Source organism: Rutidosis leptorrhynchoides, chromosome 9, assembly GCF_046630445.1.
Source record: "Rutidosis leptorrhynchoides isolate AG116_Rl617_1_P2 chromosome 9, CSIRO_AGI_Rlap_v1, whole genome shotgun sequence".
Taxonomy (NCBI): domain Eukaryota; kingdom Viridiplantae; phylum Streptophyta; class Magnoliopsida; order Asterales; family Asteraceae; genus Rutidosis; species Rutidosis leptorrhynchoides.
This window is the reverse complement of record NC_092341.1, coordinates 251,171,943-251,190,869: the sequence shown is the minus strand read 5'-3', so window position 1 is coordinate 251,190,869 and position 18,927 is coordinate 251,171,943. Positions and strand designations below refer to the sequence as shown.

General features: G+C 36.6%; 1 protein-coding gene and 1 long non-coding RNA gene across 2 annotated transcripts; both read left to right on the top strand.

Annotated features, from left to right (window-relative positions):
• The first annotated feature begins 1,097 nt into the window (after window positions 1–1,097).
• Window positions 1,098–3,895, top strand: LOC139865627 (uncharacterized). Its single transcript, XR_011765041.1, has 4 exons — window positions 1,098–1,290; window positions 2,124–2,364; window positions 2,448–2,873; window positions 3,649–3,895. It is a non-coding gene; the product is annotated as an uncharacterized lncRNA (long non-coding RNA).
• Window positions 3,896–7,381: 3,486 nt separating this feature from the next.
• On the top strand, window positions 7,382–8,961 carry LOC139868684 (uncharacterized). The gene is made up of 4 exons (XM_071857017.1): window positions 7,382–7,513; window positions 7,666–7,944; window positions 8,044–8,416; window positions 8,564–8,961. Exons 1-4 carry the CDS (start codon window positions 7,382–7,384, stop codon window positions 8,959–8,961), a joined length of 1,182 nt encoding a protein of 393 aa, XP_071713118.1.
• Window positions 8,962–18,927: the final 9,966 nt, after the last annotated feature.

Below are 18,927 nucleotides of genomic sequence, written 5' to 3'. Positions count from 1 at the left end.
CTAAAACTTTCCCCTCTCTCTCTAAACTTGAAGTGGAAGGATGAGGTGGTTGATAGTGGAGTGAATGAGGCTCCACCAACTGATCTAAGGCCTTAAATTCGTTCCCCAAGTGAATTTACCAAAATACCCACTTGAAATATCTAAAAACAAGGTAGCTGGCCTGCCAGCTAATCTGGACGGCGTCCAGCCCATCACAATGGGACGGCGTCCCACCAATTTGGACGGCGTCCAAAGCACCTGGGAAAACAGGATCTTACACATCCTGATAAAAATTGTTACAAAACATATCAACCAAACAAGAAACTGAATAATAGGCCAGTATACAGGAACGACACCGACGTAAGAAAAACAAGACAGATCATAACAATCAACCTCGAGGACCCGCCCTTTTCAATTTTTCATTGACCGTCTCTTTCAAAGATTTTTTCCCGACCGATTCTCAATTTTGTAAGATAACACTTTAGCGGATCCATCACCCGGTGCGATCCCCCCGGCCAACCATGTCATCATAACATCGAATGCCGCGAAAGCCTCCGTGGACATAAATCCTCTCCCAAATGCCGATGAGACACCATCTCTTCCATCTTGATGGCCCATAAATAAGTTTTGAATTGCTTCCCCGTAATCCAAGTCGTCGATGTTATCTATAAGCTTATAAGCACCCGATTTGGAAGCTTCGATCGCCTTCTTTCTTGACCTCGGGTTAACTCCGCTAAGTAAACCTCTTGAAACGTCCTTATTCAAAACAAACCACGCTTTAAAAAATTCGTCACACGAGGAAACCTCGCAATCACAATAACATCTTCCACTACGACCATTCAAAATCGGTTTTAGTCATTCATCGTTCGATTCAACCTTTCTTTTTGCCAGCAATTCTAACTTCTTTTTCTCCTTCTTCAAACAATCAATCTAACCGCAAACATAATGTTGTCATCATTTGAATCCGACACATCAAAAGAATCTGGCTTCTCAAAGTCAACATCGTAAACCGCATTTAATTGCATCACATGAAGGCCCATCTAAAGAAGATACATTGCCCACATTATTAAGATACATTGAAACCCTAGTACATTACCCTGTTCTATGAATATGTAACTTCTTAGATACGTTTGGTAAATAAGAACAAAAGCCGTTTCCGCATGATAATCAATCAAAATAACGCATTTTGTGTTGTTTCATCCAAAATCGGTTTATGTACTTCCTGTTCTTCATACTCCCCTTTATGATTTCTTTCATCCTCTAAACCCTTTTCTCAACCGGGTTTCATCGTTTCCCACAATTGAAACAAAGGTCCGTGTGTGATTAATTAATTTTTTGTACTACGGTTTCAATATGAACAATGTTATTATCAATTTACCTCTTGATTGTTGGTTGTTCTTACTTCGATTGTAAAAAGTTTCAATTTGATCATCAAGCTTTACTAGGGTTTCAATTTGATTTTCACCGCCGTTCAAAAAAAAAAGAAAAAAAAAAAAGAAAGCTTTACTAGGGTTTCAGTTATGTGTAAAAAGGGTTTTGTTGGTATGCTAATTTTAGTACTTCACTGCGTGTTAACGTTTTGACTTCAATTTGTGTTGAAAATGGGTTTATGGGTTGCGTTGTTACTTCATTGTTTTTGTGTTATTTGTCAAAAGTAATCATTTTTTGCACTCTTCATTTACTTGTAAAATTAAAATCAATGGAAATGCATTATCTTTTATCTAGTTTATAAATGGCTGATAGTAATTTATAGTCATCTATAAGTTAGTTAAAGAAATAAAACTATGCAAGAGTGTATTGTATATTTCAAAAACTAGTATTACTTTAGAAGTTAAGACAATAAGGCATTTTATTGTTGTAAATGTTTGTGTGTTAGCGTAATCCTTCATTTGATCGTTTGCATTTTTCATATCTTTTTGGCCTCTAACATGTTTGCTTGATCTGATGCGTTAACTAAGAACTTTCGTGTACATTCTTATTATTAATTCTTATGCAGATTTACAAATTCCATCTTCAGAACAGAAGTAGCGTTCTTGAAATTCTATCTTAGCATTCTTATTTTTGTTTTTTCACGTGAATTCTTGAAATTTGATGAATGTGGGATGTTAAAGTAACATTCTGATTACGGTATATATCACTTGCAGGTTTGCACCGATTTCACGCCTAGTGGGGCCATCGGGAGATGTAACACATATCGGGTTTCAATCAAGATTCGTGAAGTCCCGAAAAAGATAAAAGCTTTAGCTTTTCTTAAAGAACAAAGGGTCTATATCGATCACTTTAACACAAAGCTTGAAGTAGAAGATGACCCCAGTCTTGGTTTGCCGATGCAAGACCCGTTTTTTTGTATTCATCACGAAGAGTTAGCACAAAGTCTTGTTCTTGGTAAATTCATTAATTTTCGTTAATTCAAGACCCTTCAAAGTCTTGTTCTTGGTAAATTCATTAATTTTCGTTAATAACGGTAGGTGGCTAATGGGATGTTTTGATGAGTTAGCAGTTCTTGAACATGGTCAATGCTTTATTCAAATTTCAAACCCCTTGTTGAGAATTTATTTGCCAAACACGGGTCGAAATTTACTGAAACAAGTAGAAGTTTAACTGTTATTAAGGGTCATGTGGTGGTTGCAAAGAACCCGTGTCTTCATCCTGGTGATATTATGATTTTGGAGGCTGTTGATGTACCGGGTCTTGAACATCTTTTTGACTGTTTGATATTTCCACAAAAGGGGGATCGGCCCCACACAAATGAAGCTTCCGGAAGTGATCTTGATGGCGATTTGTATTTTGTTACGTGGGATGAAAATCTTGTTCCACCTAGTAAACAAAGCTGGCCACTTATGGAGTACGCCGCTGCTGAAGTTAAAAAACTAGTCCGCGATGTTAAAAACTCGGTAACTATTTTTTTCATCTATCTGAAACTTTTTTTAGTTTGTGAAACACTTTTGGTTGTCTAACCATCATTTATGTGGATAATTATTGCATTAATTAATTACAAAAAGTATATCATTGCAATGGTATTCTAATTGTAGAATAAAACAATTTAAGATTGTGTATTGCATGTACTAAAAAAATAAGTGAAGTCCTTAGTGGTATTTCTTTTCTGTTTAATATAAAAATGTGGGTTATTAAATCAACATATGGTTATGTTTAACCATGTATTTACATAAACAGTAGATAAAAAAGATGAACTGATTTACAGTTCACCATTGCCTTTAGAAAACGGTTTGGGCAACCAGTAAGTCTAGCTGACCCGTTATAACTATATTTTTATTCTAGCCATTGGCTCATTAGACATAGAGTATACTCCTTCCGTCCCAGAATAACTCTGTTGTTTGACTTTCAAAGTTTTTCTTTTTAAACATCGACTTTAAATATTTTTATTTGAGCTATATAATATCTAATGAAAATTATATGAATGGATTCGGTTTCTTTAACTGTGTTTTCAATGGTAAACTCTAATTATTAAATGTTAGTTGTACAAGAAAGACTTAAAAAGTCAAAGCGAGACAGTAATTTTGGGATGAAAGGTAGCTTATAAGTTATAAGGACAGATCTACACGTGAATGGGTTGAAATTGTCTCATCTACTATTTGCAATTAACTTTTATATTGATCTTACAAACTTGTGTCACATCGTTATTCTTACGGATCAAATTACCAATTTCAGTTCACGTTGTTACCTATTATCCCCTGCAAGACATCAAAGATTTTTTCACGAAGAACATGGTTAATGATAGCCTTGGTACAATTTGCAATGCACACGTAGGTCATGCTGATAAGAGCGAATATGGAGCCATAGACGAAAACTGCATCAAATTGGCAGAGTTGGCAGCTACTGCGGTTGATTTTCCGAAAACCGGAAGATCGTTAAAATGCCACCTAAGCTTAGACCGAATCTTTACCCTGACTTCGTGGGCAAAGAAAAGTTCCCGTCATGGTATCCCGACATATACGGGACAACTGCATTCCTGTTTTCTTCAACCGTTCGGTTAATCAATGCATCTACATCATTTAGGCTTACATATTTGCTAAAACTGTTATAGTCGGTGTATGGTGATAGATACGCTTCCAAAAGGTCGTGGCTATTTTCTCGTGTATTTTTATCCAAATGTTTAATTCCAGCCATTTTACTTGAAAACTCAACAGGTGTTTCTTCTTCGGTGATAACATACATTTGTTGAAGAAACACCTGTTGAGTTTTCAAGTAAAATGGTTGGAATTAAATATTTGGATAAAAATACACGAGAAAATAGCCGCGACCTTTTGGAAGCGTATCTATCACCATACACCGACTATAACAGTTTTAGCAAATATGTAAGCCTAAATGATGTAGATGCATTGATTAACCGAACGGTTGAAGAAAACGGGAATGCAGTTGTCCCGTATATGTCGGGATACCATGACGGGAATGCTATTGTTGATCTTGAGCTGCATATGATGATAGTAGCGATTTTGTTTCAAGTTACCCGTTGTTGTAGAGTTGATCAGTCTTATTAGTGTACTAACTGGTGTTCAGTTTTTTGCTTAGGTTTAGGTGAGTGGAAGCAATGCTATATAGCATCATAATCCCTCCACTAATATTTTAGTTTACATTGTAGTTGGTCAAAGTAGGACTAAATTTATTCATAAGGATTATATATCGGAAGACCAGTCTCAAGTTTATTGATTTGTGTTTTTAGGCCATCTATCTTTGAAAATAATTTTGTAAGTCGTTCAAGTTTTTTTTTTATTGTTATGTGTTTATATATCGAAAGTATTACTATCAAAAGTATTATATAATGTATGATAACATGAGTATGAGTATGAAGTATTGAAAACATTAGTATCGTAAACGTTAATATTGAATACAAATACAATACACCAATCAGTTCTTCTCATTCAATGTCGCAAAGTTTCTAGAACATAGAGTGATACGTTTATGAGACCGTCCGTTAAAATACGTATAGCAAATGTCAAAAAGTTTATTAATGGTGTATCCTAGGGGATACACGCATAAAAGCACCATTTTCATACAGAAAAATGGATCAAAAAGCACAAAAGATAACAAAATTTAGCGGTGTTCAGTATTTACCGCCCAGCGTAGAGCAGACCGCCCAACGTCAAGCGTAAGCCCTGCAGGCAGCTTCTATGCATAAGCTCTTTAACTTAGCGCGTGAACGGCACGCAGCCACGTCAGTACACGCCACCGACATTCCGGATACTTCACGTAACAGAACCATTTAGTGATTGACAGGTGTATCCCGTGAATTTCGGACATTCTACGCCTATAAATAGACCCCCTGGGTCACCACATTTCACATGATTCTGATCTGAACTTCAGTCAGAGAGAAGTACACTTTCTCTCACACACAGTTCTTTCTCACTCTAAAAGCACATTAGCCGCTTAGCAACAATACGCTAGACGGATCATTACAAATTGATCCACAGATTGATTGAGGCCACCCACAGATCTTACATCTGTGTTCCGGGTCTGCAGAGATTATTTCTCGAGGACAAACAACAATCAACAGTATACGCCACACGCTGAGCAGCTATTGTTATGTACTGGTACCTTACAACCGCTATACGGAAAATCGTACCAACAAATGGCGTCATCCGTCTTAACGGATCACTCAACTCTCAAGAGCACCAAAAGGCGTAATCGTCGGATGACACCTATTGAAGCAAACATGATACATTCATGGCAAGCTGGTCAACGGAGAAAGGCAGAAGTATTAGAAGATTGGAAGCAGGAATTGATTGCTTTTCCTTCCATGTTTAATACTAATCCATCTGATGCTCCTGTAGTAATTGAAGCTCGAATAGCAAACTGTGTTGTTGGAGGAATATATACTGATACAGGAGCAGGAGCAGATATCATGTATGAGCATTGTTTTATGCAATTACCAGAAAGAGTTAAGGAGAAATTGAAAGACACATTTGTTCCCTTAGTAAGTTTTGCTAATCATCCATCATGGTCAGAAGGAAGCATAGTGTTGGAAGTAGTTTTGGGAAAAACACCATTCAAACAAACAGCTAATATCGAGTTTTTAGTTGTTAAAGCAAACTCACAGTATAATGTCATTTTAGGTCGATCAGCTATGATGACATTTGGGGCTATAACATCAACAGTCCATGGAATGATGAAATTCCCCACACCAGCTGGTATTGCCACATTATACGCTGCACGGAGAACACCAATACAATGTGTGCAAATAAACAAAACGGCAGTTGATCCAATTGTTCATGAAGATGGTTCAGTAGCATCAAATCTAGAATTTCCAGATCAGATAATCACAATTGGAAACACAATAGCAAAAGAAATAAAGGAAAAGCTATACAAGATCTTAGCAACCAATTTAGATGTTTTTGCATGGCAAGATTCTGACATGACTGGAGTACCACGTCATGTAGCTGAACATAAGCTTGGTGTGAATCCTAATATTCCACCAGTATGTCAAAAGAAAAGGGGCATGGCTCCAGATCGAACAAAATTTCTCAGAGAAGAAGTTAAAAAATTGGTGGACGCTGGGATATTGAGGGAAGTAAAATACCAGACATGGGTAGTAAACCCGGTTATGGTAAGGAAGCCAGATAATTCATGGAGGATGTGTGTAGATTTCACAGATCTAAATAAAGCATGTCCAAAGGACAATTATTCCTTACCAGAAATCGATTGGAAAGTAGAGTCTGTAAGTAGATATCAGTTTAAATCTTTTTTGGATGCATTCAAGGGATATCATCAAATTCCCATGGCAATTCGGGATCAAGATAAAACAGCATTCCACACACCAGATGGAATTTTTTGTTACATCATGATGCCTTTTGGATTGAAGAATGCAGGAGCAACTTACCAGCGTGTGATTGATAAAGCGTTTAAAAATCAAATAGGCAGAAACGTTGAAGCCTATGTTGATGATATTGTTGTCAAGAGTCATACAAAAGACAACATGCTCAGAGATACTCTTGAAACATTTGAATCATTAAGAAGAGTTAACATGAAGCTAAATCCTAAAAAATGCACTTTCGGTGTAGAGGAAGGCAAATTTTTAGGATATATTGTTACAGAAAGAGGAATTAAGGCTAATCCGAAAAAGATTCAAGCAATTGAAGATATGGTATCTCCTAAAACAAAGAAAGAAGTTCAAAGCTTGAATGGAAGATTGACAGCTTTAACAAGGTTTTTATCAAGAGCAGCAGATCGATCACTACCATTTATGAAGGCTTTAAAGAGTGGTCTGGATAAAAAAGATTTTAAGTGGACAGAAGAAGCAGAAAAAGCTTTTCAGGATATTAAGCAGCTCTTAAAATAATTACCTACTTTAACTGCACCAATAGAGGGAGAAACGTTAATTTTGTATTTAGCTGCTTCCGCAGATGCCATTAGTTCAGTTTTAATCGCAGAACGGAAGGGAGTACAAATGCCTATATGTTTTGTCAGTAAAATATTGCAGCAAAGTGAAGTTAACTATCCACCAATTGAAAAATTGGTGTATGCTTTAACGCACACAGCTAGACGACTCAGACGATATTTTCAAGCACATTCAATCCTGGTAATGACAGACCAGCCGATAAAACATATTTTGAGAAATCCAGAGTCATCAGGACGACTAGCAAAATGGGAAATTTAATTGGGAGAATATGAAATAAATTTTTTCACCTCGACATGCAGTTAAAGGTCAAATTTTGGCAGATTTTTTATTAGAAACAACAGAAAAAGGTCGATCATCCGCAAAACGTTAAAGCCAACAATAATGTTTGGGAATTGCACACTGATGGTGCATCAAGTGAGGAAGGTGTTGATGCAGGGTTAGTACTTACCAGTCCAGAAGGCGAAGAGCATACGTATGCATTGAGGTTTTGTTTCTATGCATCTAACAATGAAGCAGAGTATGAAGCATTGCTTTCCGGCCTCCGAATAGCGTCTGAAATGGGAATAAAACATTTGTGTGCATATGTCGATTCTCAAATTGTAGCACATCAGGTTAATGGAGGGTTTGAAGCTAAAGACGTCTCCATGAAACAATATTTGTAGTTAGTTGAGAAAATCTCAAAAAAATTTGAGACCTTAGAGGTTGTACAGATACCAAGAAATAAAAACAAGAAGGCAGATGTTTTGAGCAAATTAGCAACATTAACATTTGATCATTTGCATAAGAAAGTTTTGGTGGAGGTCTTAAAAGATAAATCGGTTGATGAAAAAGTAGTGGTTGCAACAGTTGAAGAAGGGGAACCATGTTGGATAACCCCCTATGTGAAATATTTGCAGGACGGAACACTGCCAACAAATGCCATGGAAGCAAGACGGATAAGAGTTAGTGCCCCACTTTACTTTCTGAAAAACAGAGTGCTTTATAGAAAATCCTTCAATGGACCAAATTTAAGGTGTTTAACACCACATCAAGCAATTGATGTAGTCAAGGAAATGCATGAAGGATTATGTGCACATCATTCCGGTTATAGAACTGTGGTTGGACGGATTATGCGACAAGGATAGTATTGGCAGTCAATTTACAAAGATACAGCAGAAGTAATCAAGACATGTGATGCCTGCCAGCGGCATGGAACCGTATAGCGTTTACCCAAATACGATTTAATCTCAGTATCATCGGCATGGCCATTTTGTAAATGGGCAATTGACATAGTAGGTCCATTTCCAAGAAGTGTGGGAAATGCAAAGTTTTTGGTTGTTGCAATTGACTTCTTCAGTAAGTGGGTTGAAGCGAAGGTATTGGCAAAAATAACTGGTGAAAATATAAAGAAATTTGTGTGGAACGACATTGTGTGCAGATATGGATTACCAAATGAAATTGTCAGTGACAACGGTAAACAGTTTGCAGATAACCCCTTCAGAAGTTGGTGTGAAGAGCTAAACATTAAACAAACATTTACCTCAGTTGCTCACCCACAAGCCAATGGGCAAGTTGAAGTAACAAACAAAGAAATTGTAGCCGGCATAAAGGTTAGGTTGGGTTTGAGCCAGACTAAGTGGGTGGATTGAAATGTCCCGTTCTTATTGATTAAAAACGTTCCATATTAATTGATTTCGTTGCGAGGTTTTGACCTCTATATGAGACGTTTTTCAAAGACTGCATTCATTTTTAAAACAAACCATAACCTTTAATTCATAAATAAAGGTTTAAAAAGCTTTACGTAGATTATCAAATAATGATAATCTAAAATATCCTGTTTACACACGACCATTACATAATGGTTTACAATACAAATATGTTACATCGAAATCAGTTTCTTGAATGCAGTTTTTACACAATATCATACAAACATGGACTCCAAATCTTGTCCTTATTTTAGTATGCAACAGCGGAAGCTCTTAATATTCACCTGAGAATAAACATGCTTTAAACGTCAACAAAAATGTTGGTGAGTTATAGGTTTAACCTATATATATCAAATCGTAACAATAGACCACAAGATTTCATATTTCAATACACATCCCATACATAGAGATAAAAATCATTCATATGGTGAACACCTGGTAACCGACAATAACAAGATGCATATATAAGAATATCCCCATCATTCCGGGACACCCTTCGGATATGATATAAATTTCGAAGTACTAAAGCATCCGGTACTTTGGATGGGGTTTGTTAAGCCCAATAGATCTATCTTTAGGATTCGCGTCAATTAGGGTGTCTGTTCCCTAATTCTTAGATTACCAGACTTAATAAAAAGGGGCATATTCGATTTCGATAATTCAACCATAGAATGTAGTTTCACGTACTTGTGTCTATTTTGTAAATCATTTATAAAACCTGCATGTATTCTCATCCCAAAAATATTAGATTTTAAAAGTGGGACTATAACTCACTTTCACAGATTTTTACTTCGTCGGGAAGTAAGACTTGGCCACTGGTTGATTCACGAACCTATAACAATATATACATATATATCAAAGTATGTTCAAAATATATTTACAACACTTTTAATATATTTTGATGTTTTAAGTTTATTAAGTCAGCTGTCCTCGTTAGTAACCTACAACTAGTTGTCCACAGTTAGATGTACAGAAATAAATCGATAAATATTATCTTGAATCAATCCACGACCCAGTGTATACGTATCTCAGTATTGATCACAACTCAAACTATATATATTTTGGAATCAACCTCAACCCTGTATAGCTAACTCCAACATTCACATATAGAGTGTCTATGGTTGTTCCGAAATATATATAGATGTGTCGACATGATAGGTCGAAACATTGTATACGTGTCTATGGTATCTCAAGATTACATAATATATAATACAAGTTGATTAAGTTATGGTTGGAATAGATTTGTTACCAATTTTCACGTAGCTAAAATGAGAAAAATTATCCAATCTTGTTTTACCCATAACTTCTTCATTTTAAATCCGTTTTGAGTGAATCAAATTGCTATGGTTTTATATTGAACTCTATTTTATGAATCTAAACAAAAAAAGTATAGGTTTCTAGTCGGAAAAATAAGTTACAAGTCGTTTTTGTAAAGGTAGTCATTTCAGTCGAAAGAACGACGTCTAGATGACCATTTTAGAAAACATACTTCCACTTTGAGTTTAACCATAATTTTTGGATATAGTTTCATGTTCATAATAAAAATCATTTTCTCAGAATAACAACTTTTAAATCAAAGTTTATCATAGTTTTTAATTAACTAACCCAAAACAGCCCGCGGTGTTACTACGACGGCGTAAATCCGGTTTTACGGTGTTTTTCGTGTTTCCAGGTTTTAAATCATTAAGTTAGCATATCATATAGATATAGAACATGTGTTTAGTTGATTTTAAAAGTCAAGTTAGAAGGATTAACTTTTGTTTGCGAACAAGTTTAGAATTAACTAAACTATGTTCTAGTGATTACAAGTTTAAACCTTCGAATAAGATAGCTTTATATGTATGAATCGAATGATGTTATGAACATCATTACTACCTTAAGTTCCTTGGATGAACCTACTGAAAAAGAGAAAAATGGATCTAGCTTCAATGGATCCTTGGATGGCTCAAAGTTCTTGAAGCAAAATCATGACACGAAAACAAGTTCAAGTAAGATCATCACTTGAAATAAGATTGTTATAGTTATAGAAATTGAACCAAAGTTTGAATATGATTATTACCTTGTATTAGAATGATAACCTACTGTAAGAAACAAAGATTTCTTGAGGTTGGATGATCACCTTACAAGATTGGAAGTGAGCTAGCAAACTTGAAAGTATTCTTGATTTTATGAAACTAGAACTTTTGGAATTTATGAAGAACACTTAGAACTTGAAGATAGAACTTGAGAGAGTTCAATTAGATGAAGAAAATTGAAGAATGAAAGTGTTTGTAGGTGTTTTTGGTCGTTGGTGTATGGATTAGATATAAAGGATATGTAATTTTGTTTTCATGTAAATAAGTCATGAATGATTACTCATATTTTTGTAATCTTATGAGATATTTCATGCTAGTTGCCAAATGATGGTTCCCACATGTGTTAGGTGACTCACATGGGCTGCTAAGAGCTGATCATTGGAGTGTATATACCAATAGTACATACATCTAAAAGCTGTGTATTGTACGAGTACGAATACGGGTGCATACGAGTAGAATTGTTGATGAAACTGAACGAGAATGTAATTGTAAGCATTTTTGTTAAGTAGAAGTATTTTGATAAGTGTATTGAAGTCTTTCAAAAGTGTATAAATACATATTAAAACACTACATGTATATACATTTTAACTGAGTCGTTAAGTCATCGTTAGTCGTTACATGTAAGTGTTGTTTTGAAACCTTTAGGTTAACGATCTTGTTAAATGTTGTTAACCCAATGTTTATAATATCAAAAGAGATTTTAAATTATTATATTATCATGATATTATGATGTACGAATATCTCTTAATATGATATATATACATTAAATGTCGTTACAACGATAAACGTTACATATATGTCTCGTTTCAAAATCATTAAGTTAGTAGTCTTGTTTTTACATATGTAGTTCATTGTTAATATAATTAATGATATGTTTACTTATCATAATATCATGTTAACTATATATATAACCATATATATGTCATCATATAGTTTTTTTACAAGTTTTAACGTTCGTGAATCACCGGTCAACTTGGGTGGTCAATTGTCTATATGAAACCTATTTCAATTAATAAAGTCTTAACAAGTTTGATTGCTTAACATGTTGGAAACATTTAATCATGTAAACATCAATCTCAATTAATATATATAAACATGGAAAAGTTCGGGTCACTACAGTACCTACCCGTTAAATAAATTTCGTCCCGAAATTTTAAGCTGTTGAAGGTGTTGACGAATCTTCTGGAAATAGATGCGGGTATTTCTTCTTCATCTGATCTTCACGCTCCCATGTGAACTCGGGTCCTCTACGAGCATTCCATCGAACCTTAACAATTGGTATCTTGTTTTGCTTAAGTCTTTTAACCTCACGATCCATTATTTCGACGGGTTCTTCGATGAATTGGAGTTTTTCGTTGATTTGGATTTCATCTAACGGAATAGTGAGATCTTCTTTAGCAAAACATTTCTTCAAATTCGAGACGTGGAAAGTGTTATGTACAGCCGCGAGTTGTTGAGGTAACTCAAGTCGGTAAGCTACTGGTCCGACACGATCAATAATCTTGAATGGTCCAATATACCTTGGATTTAATTTCCCTCGTTTACCAAATCGAACAACGCCTTTCCAAGGTGAAACTTTAAGCATGACCATCTCTCCAATTTCAAATTCTATATCTTTTCTTTTAATGTCAGCGTAGCTCTTTTGTCGACTTTGGGCGGTTTTCAACCGTTGTTGAATTTGGATGATCTTCTCGGTAGTTTCTTGTATAATCTCCGGACCCGTAATCTGTCTATCCCCCATTTCACTCCAACAAATCGGAGACCTGCACTTTCTACCATAAAGTGCTTCAAACGGCGCCATCTCAATGCTTGAATGGTAGCTGTTGTTGTAGGAAAATTCTGCTAACGGTAGATGTCGATCCCAACTGTTTCCGAAATCAATAACACATGCTCGTAGCATGTCTTCAAGCGTTTGTATCGTCCTTTCGCTCTGTCCATCAGTTTGTGGATGATAGGCAGTACTCATGTCTAGACGAGTTCCTAATGCTTGCTGTAATGTCTGCCAGAATCTTGAAATAAATCTGCCATCCCTATCAGAGATAATAGAGATTGGTATTCCATGTCTGGAGACGACTTCCTTCAAATACAGTCGTGCTAACTTCTCCATCTTGTCATCTTCTCTTATTGGTAGGAAGTGTGCTGATTTGGTGAGACGATCAACTATTACCCAAATAGTATCAAAACCACTTGCAGTCCTTGGCAATTTAGTGATGAAATCCATGGTAATGTTTTCCCATTTCCATTCCGGGATTTCGGGTTGTTGAAGTAGACCTGATGGTTTCTGATGCTCAGCTTTGACCTTAGAACACGTCAAACATTCTCCTACGTATTTAGCAACATCGGCTTTCATACCCGGCCACCAAAAATGTTTCTTGAGATCCTTGTACATCTTCCCCGTTCCAGGATGTATTGAGTATCTGGTTTTATGAGCTTCTCTAAGTACCATTTCTCTCATATCTCCAAATTTTGGTACCCAAATCCTTTCAGCCCTATACCGGGTTCCGTCTTCCCGAATATTAAGATGCTTCTCCGATCCTTTGGGTATTTCATCCTTTAAATTTCCCTCTTTTAAAACTCCTTGTTGCGCCTCCTTTATTTGAGTAGTAATGTTATTATGAATCATTATATTCATAGATTTTACTCGAATGGGTTCTCTGTCCTTCCTGCTCAAGGCATCGGCTACCACATTTGCCTTCCCCGGGTGGTAACGAATCTCAAAGTCGTAATCATTCAATAATTCAATCCACCTACGCTGCCTCATATTCAGTTGTTTCTGATTAAATATGTGTTGAAGACTTTTGTGGTCGGTATATATAATACTTTTGACCCCATATAAGTAGTGCCTCCAAGTCTTTAATGCAAAAACAACCGCGCCTAATTCCAAATCATGCGTCGTATAATTTTGTTCGTGAATCTTCAATTGTCTAGACGCATAAGCAATCACCTTCGTTCGTTGCATTAATACACAACCGAGACCTTGCTTTGATGCATCACAATAAATCACAAAATCATCATTCCCTTCAGGCAATGACAATATAGGTGCCGTAGTTAGCTTTTTCTTCAATAACTGAAACGCTTTCTCTTGTTCATCATTCCATTCAAATTTCTTCCCTTTATGCGTTAATGCAGTCAAGGGTTTTACTATTCTGGAAAAGTCTTGGATGAACCTTCTGTAGTAACCAGCTAGTCCTAAAAACTGGCGTATGTGTTTCGGAGTTTTCGGGGTTTCCCACTTTTCAACAGTTTCTATCTTTGTCGGATCCACCTTAATACCTTCTTTGTTCACTATGTGACCGAGGAATTGAACTTCTTCCAACCAAAATGCACACTTTGAAAACTTAGCGTACAATTCTTCCTTCCTCAATACTTCTAACACCTTTCTCAAATGTTCACCGTGTTCTTGGTCATTCTTTGAGTAAATAAGTATGTCATCAATGAAAACAATGACAAACTTGTCAAGGTATGGTCCACACACTCGGTTCATAAGGTCCATGAACACAGCTGGTGCATTAGTTAAACCAAACGGCATGACCATAAACTCGTAATGACCGTAACGTGTTCTGAAAGCAGTCTTTGGAATATCATCTTCTTTCACCCGCATTTGATGATACCCGGAACGTAAGTCAATCTTTGAATAAACAGACGAGCCTTGTAGTTGATCAAATAAGTCGTCGATTCTCGGTAGTGGGTAGCGGTTCTTGATGGTAAGTTTGTTCAACTCTCGGTAGTCGATACACAACCTGAATGTACCATCTTTCTTCTTGACAAACAAAACAGGAGCTCCCCACGGTGATGTGCTTGGTCGAATGAAACCACGCTCTAAAAGTTCTTGTAATTGGCTTTGCAGTTCTTTCATCTCGCTGGGTGCGAGTCTGTAAGGAGCACGAGCTATTGGTGCAGCTCCTGGTACAAGATCTATTTGAAATTCAACGGATCGATGTGGGGGTAATCCCGGTAATTCTTTCGGAAATACATCGGGAAATTCTTTTGCAATGGGAACATCATTGATGCTCTTTTCTTCAGTTTGTACTTTCTCGACGTGTGCTAGAACAGCATAGCAACCTTTTCTTATTAGTTTTTGTGCCTTCAAATTACTAATAAGATGTAGCTTCGTGTTGCCCTTTTCTCCGTACACCATTAAGGGTTTTCCTTTTTCTCGTATAATGCGAATTGCATTTTTGTAACAAACGATCTCCGCTTTCACTTCTTTCAACCAGTCCATACCGATTATCACATCAAAACTCCCTAACTCTACTGGTATCAAATCAATCTTAAATGTTTCGCTAACCAGTTTAATTTCTCGATTCCGACATATATTATCTGCTGAAATTAATTTACCATTTGCTAATTCGAGTAAAAATTTACTATCCAAAGGCGTCAATGGACAACTTAATTTAGCACAAAAATCTCTACTCATATAGCTTCTATCCGCACCCGAATCAAATAAAACGTAAGCAGATTTATTGTCAATAAGAAACGTACCCGTAACAAGCTCCGGGTCTTCCTGTGCCTCTACCGCATTAATATTGAAAACTCTTCCACGGCCTTGTCCATTCGTGTTCTCCTGGTTTGGGCAATTTCTAATAATGTGGCCTGGTTTTCCACATTTATAACAAACTACATTGGCATAACTTGCTCCGACACTACTTGCTCCGCCATTACTCGTTCCGACACCATTTGTTCCTTTCGTTCTATTAACCCCTGGTCCGTAGACCTCACACTTCGCCGCGCTATGACCATTTCTTTTACACTTGTTGCAAAATTTGGTGCAGAACCCCGAGTGATTCTTTTCACACCTTTGGCATAGTTGCTTCTGATTGCTGTTGTTGTTGCGGTTATTATTGTTATTGGGATGATTATTGTAGTTGCTGTTGTTGTTGTTGTTGTTGTTGTTGGGCCGTTTGTTGTAGTTGCAATTGATGTTGCGATTGTTGGGATAATTGTTGCGATTATTGTTGTAATTGCTGTTGTTGTTGTATTGGTGATTCTTATCACCGTTTTCCTCCCACTTTCTTTTGACTTGCTTCACATTGGCCTCTTCAGCAGTCTGTTCTTTAATTCTTTCTTCAATCTGGTTCACTAGTTTGTGAGCCATTCTACATGCCTGTTGTATGGAGGCGGGCTCGTGTGAACTTATATCTTCTTGGATTCTTTCCGGTAATCCTTTCACAAACGCGTCGATCTTCTCTTCCTCATCTTCGAATGCTCCCGGACACAATAGGCACAATTCTGTGAATCGTCTTTCGTACGTGGTAATATCAAATCCTTGGGTTCGTAACCCTCTAAGTTCTGTCTTGAGCTTATTGACCTCGGTTCTGGGACGGTACTTCTCGTTCATCAAGTGCTTGAATGCTGACCACGGTAGTGCGTACGCATCATCTTGTCCCACTTGCTCTAGATAGGTATTCCACCATGTTAACGCAGAACCTGTGAAGGTATGCGTAGCGTACTTCACTTTGTCCTCTTCAGTACACTTACTTATGGCAAACACCGATTCAACCTTCTCGGTCCACCGTTTCAATCCAATCGGTCCTTCGGTTCCATCAAATTCCAAAGGTTTGCAGGCAGTGAATTCTTTGTAGGTGCATCCTACACGATTTCCTGTACTGCTAGATCCAAGGTTATTGTTGGTATGTAGCGCAGCCTGTACTGCGGCTATGTTTGAGGCTAGAAAAGTACGGAATTCCTCTTCATTCATATTCACGGTGTGTCGAGTAGTCGGTGCCATTTCCTTCAAAATAGTTAAATGGAACAAGTTAATCATACAGAATATTAAGAGTAGTTAATAGTATTTCGTAGCATAATATGAACTCATTTATAAAAGCTTTTTCTTCATATTAGCATTTTATAAGTTTAAATTCGGGTAGTACCTACCCGTTAAGTTCATACTTAGTAGCTAATATACAATTCAACTACTACAATTCTATATGAAAAACTGATTATAATAATATTTCGCGTTCAAACTTTTATACAATATTTTACAAACTTACAATACCGCTTATTTTACATAAAGCATGAAATATAGCACACAATAACTTTGATACAAGATAGTTGTGAAGACAATTCTAGCTAGTACACAAGTCGTTCAGCAAAGGCAATAAAGACACGTAATTCATACGTCCAGAAACAAGTCATGCATTCTGGTTTTACTAGGACTACTTCCCATCCTTGGTCTTGTGCAACATAACCGTTATGGCCGTTGATAAGACAGCGTGTTGTAACGTCATCAAAGGGACGAGGGTTACGTAATGTCCAACAGTCCCGTAATAATCTAAAAACCTCATTTCTTACCCCAATTACCGACTCCGTCACTTGTGGAAACGTTTTGTTTAATAGTTGTAGCCCGATGTTCTTGTTCTCACTTTGGTGAGAAGCGAACATTACTAATCCGTAAGCATAACATGCTTCTTTATGTTGCATGTTAGCCGCTTTTTCTAAATCACGAAGTCCAATATTCGGATATATTGAGTCAAAATAATTTCTTAACCCGTTGCGTAAAATAGCATTTGGGTTCCCCGCAATATATGCGTCAAAGTAAACACATCGTAACTTATGGGTTTCCCAATGTGATATCCCCCATCTTTCAAACGAAAGTCTCTTATAAACCAAGACATTCTTGGAACGTTCTTCGAATGTCTTACAAACTGATCTCGCCTTAAATAGTTGTGCCGAAGAATTCTGGCCGACTCTAGACAAGATTTCATCAATCATGTCTCCGGGTAGGTCTCTTAAAATATTGGGTTGTCTATCCATTTTGTGTTTTTAAACTGTAAAATAGACAAGAGTTAGATTCATAAAAAAAATACTTATTAATACAAGCAATTTTTACATATATCATAAAGCATAAGAACACTATATTACATATATTACACCACACGAATACAACTATCTTATTCCGACTCGCTCGTTTCTTCTTCTTCGGTTTTGGTTCGTTTTGCCAAGTTTCTAGGGATATATGATGTTCCCCTAATACGAGCTGTCGTTGTCCACATGGGTTTAGAAAAACCTGGTGGTTTAGAGGTTCCCGGGTCATTGTTACAACTTAAGGACTTCGGGGGTTGACGATACATATAAAGTTCATCGGGGTTGGAATTAGATTTCTCTATTTTTATGCCCTTTCCCTTATTATTTTCTTTTGCCTTTTTAAATTCAGTTGGGGTAATTTCTATAACATCATCGGAATTCTCGACGGAATCCGATTCATCGGAGAATTGGTAATCCTCCCAATATTTTGCTTCCTTGGCGGAAACACCATTGACCATAATTAACTTTGGTCGGTTGGTTGAGGATTTTCTTTTACTTAACCGTTTTATTATTTCCCCCACCGGTTCTATTTCTTCATCCGGTTCCGATTCTTCTTCCGGTTCCGATTCTTCTTCCGGTTCCGACTCTTCTTCCGGTTCCTCTTCGGGAACTTGTGAATCAGTCCACAAATCATTCCAATTTACATTTGACTCTTCATTATTATTAGGTGAGTCAATGGGACTTGTTCTAGAGGTAGACATCTATCACATAATATCAAACACGTTAAGAGATTAATATATCACATAATATTCATATGTTAAAAATATATAGTTTCCAACAAAAATGTTAAGCAATCATTTTTAAAGAAAACACGGTCGAAGTCCAGACTCACTAATGCATCCTAACAAACTCGATAAGACACACTAATGCAAATTTTCTGGTTCTCTAAGACCAACGCTCGGATACCAACTGAAATGTCCCGTTCTTATTGATTAAAAACGTTCCATATTAATTGATTTCGTTGCGAGGTTTTGACCTCTATATGAGACGTTTTTCAAAGACTGCATTCATTTTTAAAACAAACCATAAC

What these genes read in the sequence shown, in the direction of transcription:
- LOC139868684 (XM_071857017.1), top strand. Translation starts at nt 7,382, where the DNA reads ATGCCTATATGTTTTGTCAGTAAAATATTGCAGCAAAGTGAAGTTAAC. An exon ending in TTCAAGCACATTCAATCCTG is followed by an intron (nt 7,514 to 7,665) that starts GTAATGACAGAC and finishes ATTTTTTATTAG; the next exon opens with AAACAACAGAAAAAGGTCGA. An exon ending in ATTATGTGCACATCATTCCG is followed by an intron (nt 8,417 to 8,563) that starts GTTATAGAACTG and finishes ATTTAATCTCAG; the next exon opens with TATCATCGGCATGGCCATTT.